At 38.4% G+C, this 13,069-nt stretch overlaps 1 protein-coding gene across 13 annotated transcripts in view; it reads right to left on the reverse strand.

Moving 5' to 3' along the window:
• The window catches only part of TNS3 (tensin 3), a 212,186-nt gene that overhangs the window by 80,073 nt on the left and 119,044 nt on the right, over positions 1-13,069 (reverse strand). For all 13 annotated transcript variants that reach the window (XM_090136801.1, XM_031592014.2, XM_031592016.2 and 10 more), the window contains 5 exons: positions 8,947-8,997; positions 5,843-5,965; positions 3,934-3,998; positions 1,737-1,820; positions 117-229 (listed from right to left, as the gene is read on the reverse strand). In XM_090136801.1, coding sequence (XP_089992927.1) covers positions 117-229; positions 1,737-1,820; positions 3,934-3,998; positions 5,843-5,965; positions 8,947-8,997 — 436 coding nt within the window. The remainder of the gene's footprint in view (positions 1-116; positions 230-1,736; positions 1,821-3,933; positions 3,999-5,842; positions 5,966-8,946; positions 8,998-13,069) is intronic.

Here is a 13,069-nt window from a genome sequence, read left to right on the forward strand (position 1 = left end):
CCAAGCCATTCCATGATGTCCTGTTACTCTGAGTTTTATGCATGATTTTTAGAAAGTTTCAGAATGAATAGAAGGCTTTAAATGTACACAAGGATATGAAAAGATACATAATTTACCTCCCCCAGCATCAAAGCTTGGGATGCCATGAAGGATAACATGGTGCAGGAAAAGTGAAGCTGTATTCATTTTCACGGATCCAGATAGAAGGCCACTTAGAAACTGCACATACCTAAAAATGCAAGATTTATCTTAATTAGCTAATAGCAGAAATACAATCGTATCAGGGAAATACATTCTTTACACTAATATTTCTAGTTCATGGATACTGAAAAGCATTGTGACATTACTTATAACTCTAAAAGAGTAATCTCTGCAAAACAGCACGAGAATACATTTTAATTTACAAAATTACTAAATACATAGCTGTTTTACTGCTACTGTTAAAAGTCTTCATTTTTGTCATTTACATCACTACTTTAAATATGAAAGTAACTAGAAGCAATAGTGAAATCAATCATTTTGGTATGCATTTTTATTCACAACTAAAAGACTGAATTGACTTTTGCAACAGCATGAAATGGACCCCACTCCATTTACACTAACGCACACTTCCTCATTAATGCAGAAGTTTTAATGTCCTCACCAAAACTATTAACAGAAAGACTAATGTGGGCAAATAACACCTTTATACTAGGAAGTAATCTCATTCAGGACCAGAGGAAAATTATCATAGCAATGTGAAAATCATTGTATTGCTGCTGTTTTTATTTGGAAACGTGCATAGTGCAGGACTGCTCATAAACTGCACAGCACTGCACAGTGCAGCATAGCTATTATTTTTCAAGTGAAAAAGGGCTGTTTAAAACACCAAGTAAGTTTATGACACAATGGAAAAGCTTTTCTTACTTAGAGATGAAGAAAATCGAGTGTCTTATGTTTGCTGTTTTTTTTTTTCTAGTTTAATCATTAGCAAAGCCTCATCCTTTATATGACTTCTAAAAATTACTGTGTGTGCTGGCTAAAACCAAACCTAAACAGTAATTATTTAATCAGATCCAGGGGAATTTTTACATGTCTAGAAGGAGATCATGCTATATCACAATTACTTGTCTAAAGGATATCAGTTTCCTTTGGTACTGAAGCCTTGGTTACTGTATATCAAAAGCAGGTTGCCAGGTACACAGCCAACCTCAGAACAATTCACTTCCCAAACTGCTTCATTTGAATCCCAACACAATCTGATTTGTGCAGAGAGACTGAACAAGTAAGACATCCAGACAGCCAGAATACACAATGAATGTTTTGACAAAAACTTAATAGCATGGACATGGAACAGTTGGACAATGTACAGATCCTGCAAGCAAGTGGTAATAAAAAATCTTTATTGCACGTTAGTCAGCAAATACTCCATACGCCTCATTAATACTATATAAAAAAGAGATTTTATCTTGCAGCAAATAAGAAACAAACAATGATACTTCTTTTTGCTAACAAACAATACACTAAGAAAACATGCTGTGTGGTATAAAAGATCTAATCTACCTCAATCTATATGCAGGAATTGAGGGTGCAATTTCATCAATCAAGATTAGTACAAGTTAAAGTACTAAGAGTTCAGAAGTTGATAGAGGATCTTTTGGAAACAGCCTTCATACAGCAAAGAAGGGATTAAAGTATGGGGTTAGAATATAACAATGACATTTCTTATTGGTATGAATTAAAAATAAGCTAAATACCTTTTCTGGGATGGCTGCATTAAAGCTGAAACTTTATCATCAAAGAATTTCTTCATAGCAAATCTGTCTAGAGCCTGATCGGCACTGTCAAAACAGAGGCACAGATACCATGTTATTCCATTTTGGTGTTACCTTGGAAATTCAGCAGGTTACTGCTTAAAATATAGCAAAGTAGTTGGAGGGGAAAAACGGAAATGAAGGAAGAAGAAAATGAATAAGTATCTAGCCAGAAACCCTTACAGCACTTACAGGTCAGACCGTAATTTTTGTTTTTTACTGACACCTCCATATTCCAACCCTTAGGGCAGGTTTCTTCCTGAGTCCAAGGATCTTCTCCCTTACTCAATTATTTAAACTGCACATTTCCATCATGACACAATACAATAAAATTGATCAAAAGTAAGAAAAAGGATACTTGCCATCATTTCTACAATGTTCTGTAGGTGAGTTATGTGAGAAACACACACTCCCTTTTTTTAAAAAGCAGCAGCAACACTATGGAGATGAAAAGCATTACCTAGCTCTTACTGTAACACAGTACATGAGGTGCAAGATATGTCAGGCTAGAGGATCATTAAAGCAGTCAAGCAATTTCATTCAACTTTTCTTTCTTCTGCCCTGAGCCACCAAAACCATGAATGTTTTAAATAAAAATATGTATCTTTGAAGAATAAATGCTTTCCAACAGATAACTACAAACTCTTCAAATGTACACCTAAGAAACAAACACAGGCAGAAGAACACACGCTTTCTTCCATTCTCTGAACAGAAATGGCTCTGATGGGGGTCTTCAGGATCAATGTAGATGAATGCAAGAGGGTACAGAAAAAAAAAAAATCAAAACACCACAAACAGAGGTGCCAAAAATCAGTAAGAATGCTGTTAATCACACCTCTCATGTAACATGCTATGCTCATTCTGTTGTATTGAAACCATGTGCCTCATAACAGATATAGCTGACTGTTAATTAGTGTCAGGATATTTTTTTAAAAAAATATGTTTCAAATTAATTAGACTCTAGCATCTAAAATTTGAAATTTCATGTCTCATTATAATGAAATGAGTTCCAAGGGGGAAAAAAAAAAAAAGCAGGCTCTTGTTTATTGCTTATGAAAATGGATAACTAATGGCAACTGTGTTAAAAATAGTGTTCTGTAGCTGAGAATGTGCTCTATCAGGTAGTGTTGTGTTCTTTGTATTTTTTGTAGTTTCCATGGAAATAAATAGGAAGCATTAATGTCAGAGTAACTGGCATTCTTATTTCTTCATATATACTGGCAAATATATAATCCACTTGATTTCTTAACCTACTTTTACCTGTCAATCAGGTTTACTAAAGTATACATCAATTATTTTCTGACATATTGCTTTGAAAGTTTTTACACACCATTCTCATGGGCTTTTATCCATGAGGAATTTGCTATTAGCCTATAGTGATCCAGAACTTCATCCACTGCAGTACTGAAATTCATTACTGACAGGTTGGTGTGAAGTCAGAATAATGTTGGACTGAACCATGGCACTTAGAGTGGAAATTTGATATGTTTATCTTTCTGTGTAAGTATATACATACATATATATATATAATCACATATATTCGTGTGTTTGTTTAAATATATAAACATGCAACATTTACATACATAAAACAAAAACAACATTAAGGAAAAACAATTTGATTAAAAAGCAAAAACAAAAAACAAAATACTTCATCCAACTGACAGCATGTATAAAATTTAATCTTTACTGACATAAATTGTCATTTGTCAGTTCATAATTTCATCACTCTAAAAGAAAAAAATGGAAACCAAGCAATCAAACACTTGTTGTTAAAGCCAACTGAAGACCTGGTCCTTCAAGATAAGATTCAGATGATGTTTTAAACTGCAATCTGCATTTTGATCAATGTCTGGAAATTTCCTACTAAAATATTCATTCCACATTCTATTAACTACTTTCCTTAACTACTTTAGGAATAGTTTCTCATTGCTTCAGGAGAGATGACTTGATGGACACAGTAAATGGATGCACAGAGTGGTAACATTATACAGAAAGGGTCTCTTGCATATTTCTTCATTCATCTTGAAAGATTATCTAGATAATTTTTTTTGCAAAACTCTAAAACACCTTTTTCTTATGTTTTCCTTTTTGTAAAAAAAGCACAATATATATTTCTTTCTTTCCATTGCTCATAACTGACCTTGTCGAAACACTGGTGAAATGCATATACGATGAAATGACTACGCCAATCCTTCCTCTTCCTCCCTGCATCAGGAAAGATATTATTTATTTAATCTATACTGCAGGTCATTATTTTGCTTGACACATATTGAACAGAACTATTACAGCAGGAAATTCACAAACTCTCTTTGCTCATGCATTTCATGTCTTGTCTGAAAGGTGTTAATGATGGACAGTAGCTTCCCTCTCTATTGCAAAGTGGTAGACATGAAAAATGTTAAACAGGGTTTCTACATGCGTGTCAAGTCCTACTGAATTAGCAGAAAGCTTGCACAAATGGATGACAAAACAGAGTAAAGCCTAGCACTCCAGCAGTAATGATTTTCTTCAATCACATTATTTAGGTCAAGAGGTGAGCAATTGCTTGTGCATCACTTGTTATATACATTTTTACATATGTATTTGTCATTTCTATATATAATCATTATCCTTTTCCTTTTCTTTGCCTTAGTAAATAGTTTTATCTCAACCCAAGAGTTCTACTTTGCTTTTTCCAATTCTCACTGCCATCCTCCTGAGAAGGGGAAGGAGAGCAAACAACATTGTGGTGCTCAGCCACCTGCTGGATTATACCACAACAGAAAAGCATATAATTTCTGACAGGTTTTGTTGCTTTTGCCTTCTTAACCCCATAGCACCTATAGCAGACTACCAACTGTTGCATATTTTTCTGAGGAATCAAAAAAAGTTTCAAGATTTTATTAAATACTTTATATGATCTAAATTCAATGCAATTTACCAAGCGGTAAATCTTGCTAATTTCAAAAGATTTTCAGAGTGTTAGCTGACACAGGATAGTTGCATTTACTTTTGTGTTCAAAAACTTTTAAGTCATTACCAAGAGGCATGAATCAACTACACCAATTTGCAAATAAAATACTTAATAATATTTTGCCCCTTTTCTTTTGTCCTATATATGGCCCATCCTCCTGGCTGTGGTCCTTCAGCAAGTAAGAAATCTTTAATGCCTCGATTCTACCTGCAAGTAACACATGACTAGAGACTATACAACTCAATGTAAACTGAGAACTTTCGGACCCACATCACCCTCATTTTGTTTAATGTCACATCTGCCAACAGTTCAGACAGATTTACCTGCGGCAGCAGCGCAGTTGCTAACTCAGTTCTGAATTCATTGTTCAGAACTCATTTGTTTCTAATCAAGGCTTTTCTTCATTTTTCTTATGTGAGCAAGGAGAAAAAGCAGCAAGCTTCACTGTATGACAGTGCAATGACAGACAATTAGAACCTCTCAGCCCAGGAGGTACTCAATGCACTACAGACATCCTATATACTGAAGTGATGACCTATGAGATACAGAGCTGTGCTATATACTCAACACCGTGGGCCACATTTCCCAATACAGACAAAAAACACAGCCCAGAAAAAGGTACCCTGAACACCCACTTTAGCATACTAAAAGCAGTTTGGATACTTAACCTATGATGATCTGCAGTGTGGATCCAACTGACTGAAGTTAAGCCCACGATACATCACCTATGCTTGCCCAGCAACAAAATGTCAGAAATGTCACAGAATATAAAATGCTTCTGAAGAATTTTCCTCTGAGCTGGAAAAACTCAAGACTTACAGAAAAAGTGCTGTCCTTTGAAGAAGCACACTAACAATTGCATGCTACACCCTAGTAGAATAGAGGCTAGAACAGCAGTAATATAAAAGCAGAGATAAAAAGCATGCAAGTTCAGTGGATTTAAGCCTACTTAAATCAACTGAAGATTTTGCAAACAGTTTCCAACACTAAAAACAGAGCAATTTTTATTTTTATTTTTAAACAAGTAAGGATAAAGGACAATCTTTTCAAAAATAAATTCAAACTGCTAGTCAGCGAGGACACAAAACTCACTTACTTTGCAATGGATCACCACCACACGTTGAGGATCACTGTTCAGCCATGATTCCATTGCCTTGCAGATGGTGCACACCTTATCAAGAGGTGGTGCATGGAGATCAGGCCACCCCACATCCATAATCTGCAGAGAATTGTTTCACATGTTACACTTGAATGATATGACATAAATAAATATGTTAACAGTTCTCTACGGGGAAGAATGGGCTACTGTTTTTGTTGTTCTTGTTTTTCACTTTGTTTAAAAAAACAGTACATTTGTAAAAAGAAACACTCTTCCCAAAACCCATCAACCACTGATACATCAAAACATTTCTGACGATCTTTATTTCTTAAAAGAATTTTTAATTAGAAACCGAGCTAATTTTAAATAACAAAATACTCATAAGGTCAACATTACGACACAGACCTGGTCAAATATTTTAAAATTGTTTTTATTTTGTTTAAAATTTCTTTTCTTTGTATGCAAGAGGTCTGATTCATTCATTTTTCCTATTCAATTTCAGTCACTATACAATGCTTCTTCAGCATATTATCATACAATATGCCATTCAGAGATGGAAGGGATTCACAAGGATCATGGATTCCAACTCCTGGCTCCACACAGGACCACAGAAAATTCAAACCACGCTTCTGAGAGCATTATCCAAAAGCTTCTTGAACTCTGTCAGGATTGGTGCCTTGACCTCTGCACTCGAGAGCCTGTTCCAGGCGTGAACACTCTGGATATTTTCCTAATATCCAACCTGGGCCTACACTGATGCAACTTTATGCCATTCCCTCAGGTCCTTTTACTGGTCATCAGAGAGAAGTGATCAGTGCCTGCTCCTCCATCCCTTGTGAGAAAGCTGCAGGCAGCCATGAGGTCACCACTCAGCCTCCTCTTCTCTAAGCTGACGAAATCATATGACTTCATCTGCTCCTTGGCCTCTAGATGCCTCACCATCTTTAAAGTCTCTCCTTCAGATGCTCTGTGTATTTTCTTATGTTGTGCTCAAAACTGACACACCAGTCACAGGACTCTTTCACTTACGCAAAGGATGTAGTGGCTCTGGGACTGAGCCAAGACTTCTAGCTTCTTCTGCTTGCTCCTCATCTGCGTGCACTGATGTAGAAACATTTCGGAAGTGTTTCAAAGTACCTAACAACTCATGGAGCAGACTGAAGGATCTCACCCTCAAATTTTGGTGTGCCATAGTATAGCTTACGACTGGAGAGCCTGGTTTTATCCCTCTCTTCCATCAAGTCTATTCCAGAGCTCTATCAATAACCCTGCTAACTCCCATACAGTCCCCGCTCTGAGAAAGGTGCGTCCCATCAGGTGCCAGGAGACCTGGTGCTGTATAGACAATTCCATGACCCACAAAGCTGAAGTTCTGCCACTGACCAGTCTGGGAGCCATGTACTGATCAAAGAGATCTGCCTGTTCCTTTCATTGCTGTTTCCTTCTACCGAAAGGATAGAGGAAAATAATTATGCTAAGGCCCTGAAGACTCTCTGATAACCCTAGAACTCTTTGCTATTTCATCACTGCCAACATCAAAAAACAATAATGGAAAATAATCTTAGGGCCATACCAGACTAGTGAGTTTTCTACTGGTGTCTTTTATTCAGGTCCAAGTCGCAGTGAGGCAGTAGACTTCTCTATGGCATGGGTCTGGTTGGTGTATCAGGCTCCCTGCTCCCTTCAGGAGGGAGTCACCTAGGACAACAACCCTTCTTTTCCTTGAGATAAGCGAACGTGATACAGGGCAAAATTCTAGGTGACTCATCCAATCTTGATGATCCTTCATTCACATCATTGTTTGCCTCTCCACCAAATTTCACAGCCTCATACCTCCTGCAAAGGGGCACTTCTGGATGAGGTGGATGAGATAGGCAGGGAGGGGATTCACCTGGTGCTCAGCAGAAACCTGCTTCCATTCCCCTCTGTCTCTTCAGCCACCGCCAGATGGCAAGAGTGTATTATCTGCATATTTTTAACAGTGACAATATTGGACACTAACAAAAACACTAACCATGAACAACTTAAATCCTTCATGATGAATTAAGTCCTCAAAGGATCAAGAATAAGAGCCTTTTAAATATTTTTCTCCAAATTAAATCTACTGCAATGAGGATGCATCTGCCTGACTCATGCATTATAATAGCTACTGAATAGCAACCTTAATTCATTTTTTACAACAAATGCTTCAAAAGTACTGCCTTCTATTTTATTATGTTGGTCTAACACATCAGAGGAGTGGCAGCACAGACTGAACTTTCCCAACAATATTCCATTACAGTTTGTTGTTGTATCAGAGGAGCAGTTTGACAAACTAGTAAGCAACTGAATTCCTCAGTGCAGAAAAAATGGCATCTATTGACTGATGCTTGCAGAGCATTTATGGAGACCAAACAGTGGATGTTAGCAGAGTGAGACAGTGGGTGATGTGTTTCAGCAGTGGTGATGGAGGCATGAAAGACAAGCCACATTCCAATGGCCATGCAGACTTTCACAAGTCCAGCATGCAGGCTCTTGTCCATCACCGGTAAAAATACATACTTTATGGTGGTGACTGTGTTGAAAAATAGTGTTCTGTAACTGAGAATCTGCTCTATCAAACAGTGTTATTGTGTTATTGTGCTACAAATAGGAGACATCACTTCAGAGTGACCTACACCGAACACTTAGAAGGGGAAAGTATGAGGAAAAACAGAAGACTGACATCAACATTTTACCTGTGTCTCTACTGTACAAAGAAGCAGCAATGAAAAGGCAATATAAAAGTAAAGTTTGTATTTGAATTGAATTCACTAGCTTCAGCCATTAGACAGTACACTAGAGAATATTAGTTTCTGACATCCTGTGAGTACACAAGAAAAGCACACTTGGAGTAAATTTTATTTCACTCAATAAATTTCTTCAGTAGCCACAATAGGTTTCAGGTCCAGTGTGAAGTCGAAGAAAACATATATCTTTGAAAAGCACAGACCAAACAGGTACAACACGTGAAAGTCATCTTATTCTGCAGCAAATCTTGAAGAGCTTTAAGACTTATTAGGCCATTAAAATTATATTTAACACAACAGAAAAAGAGGTGTGATATGGAAAAGAATCAATACCTTTGGGTTAAGCTTGGTAAGGTCATACCTCTTTTCAGAAAGGTTTAGCACCTGTTGAGAAGGAAAAGAGAAAATACCAACCATTAACACTTCAAAATTAACGCAGTAAATCACTACTTGAAACAGATGATTACTGTTGACATGGCAGTTGTAGGACTTCAGGCTTGCTTACTACTTCACTGAACTAAATTAACATTTAGAGTCAGTTAACATAAGTAAATGTGTTTTAGGTACTGTCCAAAGCAACTGCAGTACATTGATGACATTATTGTGTGGGACAACATAGCAGAGGAAGTTTTCAAAAAAGGAGAGAGAATAAATCCTTCCATGAGCTGGTTTCACTATTAAGCAAACAAAGTGAAAGGACCCACATATGAAATTCTACTCCTAGGGATAAAGTGGCAAGATGGATGTCGTCACATCCAAACAGATGTGATCAACAAAATCACTGCCATGTCTCCGCTCACTAATAAAAAAGAGGCACAATCTTTTCTGGGTGTGGTGAGCTTTTGGAGAATGCATGTTCCAAACTACAGCCTCGCTGTAAGCCCTCTTTATCAGGTGACACAGAAGAATAAATGTACATGGGGCCTTGAACAGCAGCAGGCTTTTGAGCAAATTAAGCAGGAGACAGCCTGTGCCGTGGCCCTGGGGCCAGTACGGATGGAACATGATGTAAAGAACATCCTCTACACTGCTGCTGGAGAGAAAGGTCCCACTTGGGGTTCCATTTGGTAAAGAGCCTCAAGACAGACCAAATCTGATCCCTTGGATACTGGAGTCAAAAGTACAGGGGGTCTGAAGACTGCTACACTTCAACAAAAAGGAAATCTTAGTTGTGCTTGGTTCGGGCTGCTTCTGAAGTGGTCGGTACTGAAACACAGCTCCTTCTGGCACCTCGACTGCCAGTGCTGAACTGGATGTTTAAAGGAAAAGTTCCTTCCACCCATCATGCTACTGATGCCACTTGGAGTAAGTGGGTTGCATTGATTACGCAACAGCGTGGATGGGGAACCTCAGCCATCCAGGAATCTTAGAGGTGATCATGGACTGGCTTGAAGGTAAAAAGTTCATCACCAGGAGAAGAGGTAACGTGCTGAAGAGGCCCAATCATACAAATCATACAATGAACTACCAGAAAGTGAAAAGAAATATGCCCTGTTCACTGATGGAGCATGTTGCATTGTGGAGAAACACTGCAGATGGAAAGCTGCTGTGTGGAGCCCCACACGACGAGTTGCAGAGGCCACTGAAGAGAAAGGAGAATCAAGGCAATGTGCAGAGGTAAAGGCTGTCCAACTGGCCTTAGATGTTGTTGAATGGGAGAGCTGGCCAGTGCTTTATCTTTATACTGCCTCATGGATGGTGGCAAATGCCTTATGGGGGTGGTTACAGCAGTGGGAACAGAACAACTGGCAAAGAAGGGGTAAACCTATTTGGGCTGCCGAGCTGTGGAAAGACATTGCTGCCCGAATAAAGGATATGGTTGTGAAGGTGCACCATGTAGATGCTCACGTGTCCAAGAGTCAGGCTACTGGAGAACAAAATAACCATCAGGTGGATCGAGCTGCCAAAATTGAGGTGGCTCAAATAGACCTGGACTGGAAACACAAGAGTGAATTGTTTCTAGCTCAGTGGGCCCATGAGACCTCGGGCCATCAAGGGAGAGATGCAACATATAAGTGGGCTAGAGAGGGAGGGGTGGAGTTAACTGTGAATGCCATTGCACAGGTAATTCATGACTGTGAAACATGATCCACAATTAAAGAAGCCAAGAGGACGAAACCCCACTGGGGAGAAGGGCGATGGCAAAAGTATAAATATGGGGAGGTGAGGCAGGTTGATTTGACTCTGCCACAGACTTGCAACCACTGGGTGGCTTGAAACATATGCAGTACTCCATGCCACCACCCAAAACACCATATTAGGTCTCGAGAAACAAGTCCTGTGGCAACATGGCACTCCAGAAACAACTGAGTAAGGTAATGGGATTCAATTTAAAAATCCTCTTGTATATATTTAGGGCAAAGATCATGGCATTGAGTGGATTTATCATATCCCCTATCATGCACCAGCTTCTGCTAAAATTGAACAATACAATGGGTTGTTAAAAACTATGTTGAAAGCAATGGGTGGTGGAACATTGAAGCACTGGGAGAAGCATTTGGCAGAAGCCACCTGGTTAGTCAACACCAGAGGATCTATCAATCCAGCTCCCTACATACTGTAGAGGGAGATAAGGTCCCTGTAGTACATGTAAAGAGCATGCTGGGGAAAAAGCCAGTTTGGGTCTTCCCAGCTTTAGGCAAGGGCAAACCTCTCCATGGACCTGAATTCATTTGGTGAGTAATGTAGAAAAATGGGGATGTTCAGTGTGTACCACAAGGGAATTTCATGCTAGGGGAATGTAGTCAGTAATACCATGTGTGTGTGTGTTTAATGCATGTTAATTATTGTTTGTATATGTTGAGCATGATGTAGTGATGTGGAATAAGAGATGGAATGTCATGGTTTCATGGCTACCATCAGTATTTTGCATAATAACATGCAATATACTGGGAGTTAAAGAGTTAATGCTGCAGTTTCGTGGATTGTCAGTATTTCCAATCTCTTCGTCTCAGAAGAGAATGAACTGCAACTCCCAGAAGACTTCATTTTTTCCATTTCCGTTTTCCACTTGCAGGGAAAGATAAAGATTTCCCCCTTCTTTGCTCCCTAGCTGCTTCAACTACAGCATTAGAGTAAGGATGTTGGTTTCAGAAACTGTCTCATTTTATTTATTAGCTTCACTTCCAATCATATTGCATTGTATTGGACTATCTCACATTCTGCTACTCTATTTAGAAAGTGTTCCCCCTTAGGTCGTTGCCATCACTTCCCTTCATCGAGGCCCATCTCCCTCCTTTTTCCTTCCCCACAACTTCCCAGGGCATGGATTCATGGGCCCCTCTGCCCCCTTGTCACAGCCCATACATGACATTGTATGATGAAGCTAAATGTACACTTCAAAAAAGACAGTAAAGTTTTCTACATTTTATTTATTTCACATGGATTTATTTCAGTCAGGGGTCTACTGAGAGAGACCTGGACATCAAGCAAAATCACTATACAGCCCAAGTATTCAAAAACAAATGCCTCAAAGTGTGGTTCTGCCTTATATATTTGAATGTGAGCGCATGGTGCACAAAATATTGGTCAATGAAAACTTCACCTGGTGCTTAACAAGATACAGCTAAGGATACAGACTGCTTATGTAGATGCTAATAAATAAATAAAAGCAGCATACAGAAGTATGTCTGAATGTACCATCAGAAAACACTTTGACTCAGTACCAATCAAAAACAAATAACTGAAATACTAATACTGAATAACCGAAACACTGCTAATGAGCAAGATTCACTTTCATAATGTGGCTAATTTACATCACAGAGATCTAAGTACAGATGATGACATTCATAAACATTTAAGAAGTCTCATTATACTGCCAGAATGGGATAAAAAGACCATAAATATGAGTGAGAATAAAAATGAGACACAAGTCTACTATGAACTTAGCTACTACCTATGGACAACTTAAGAACCCTTTTCTAAAGTGTACTATCCCAGCTGGAATTAACCAGCACTCTCATCAGCAGTCTCAGCAAAGAAGCTAAGAACTGAAGAGGAAAAACTAAATCACTTTGCCTCTAGAAGCTGCTGCCTGATGCTCAAGGGCACAGTGAAAAAAGGAAGACGTTATACCATCTTTAGGGAAAATTTACAGTTTGTGAACATGAATTTCATTCAGAGAAAGAAAAGCACACACAAATTAACAAAAAAAAATTAACAGGTATTCAAGAAAACAGCTTGCATTTTAAGCTGCATAGTGTTACAGAATCACACACAATGTTAATCGTAAAAGGTATACATCACTTTAACTGACCTCAAACCCTAAAAAAAAAACAAATCTTAAAACAGCCTTATACAACAGGTAACACAGTCTTTATTCCAGTACTCTGTCTGCATTTTAAAGATTACTGCTGACACAGGTAAACAGTAAACTAAACTCTTATGTGCACTGGCCATGCTATTTTGGTTCAGGAAGATGTATCAAAGTTTGAAATTAAGGCTGTAGTTATTCTTC

This window comes from Phasianus colchicus, chromosome 3 (assembly GCF_987193195.1).
Source record: "Phasianus colchicus chromosome 3, bPhaCol1.hap1.1, whole genome shotgun sequence".
Taxonomy (NCBI): Eukaryota; Metazoa; Chordata; class Aves; order Galliformes; family Phasianidae; genus Phasianus; species Phasianus colchicus.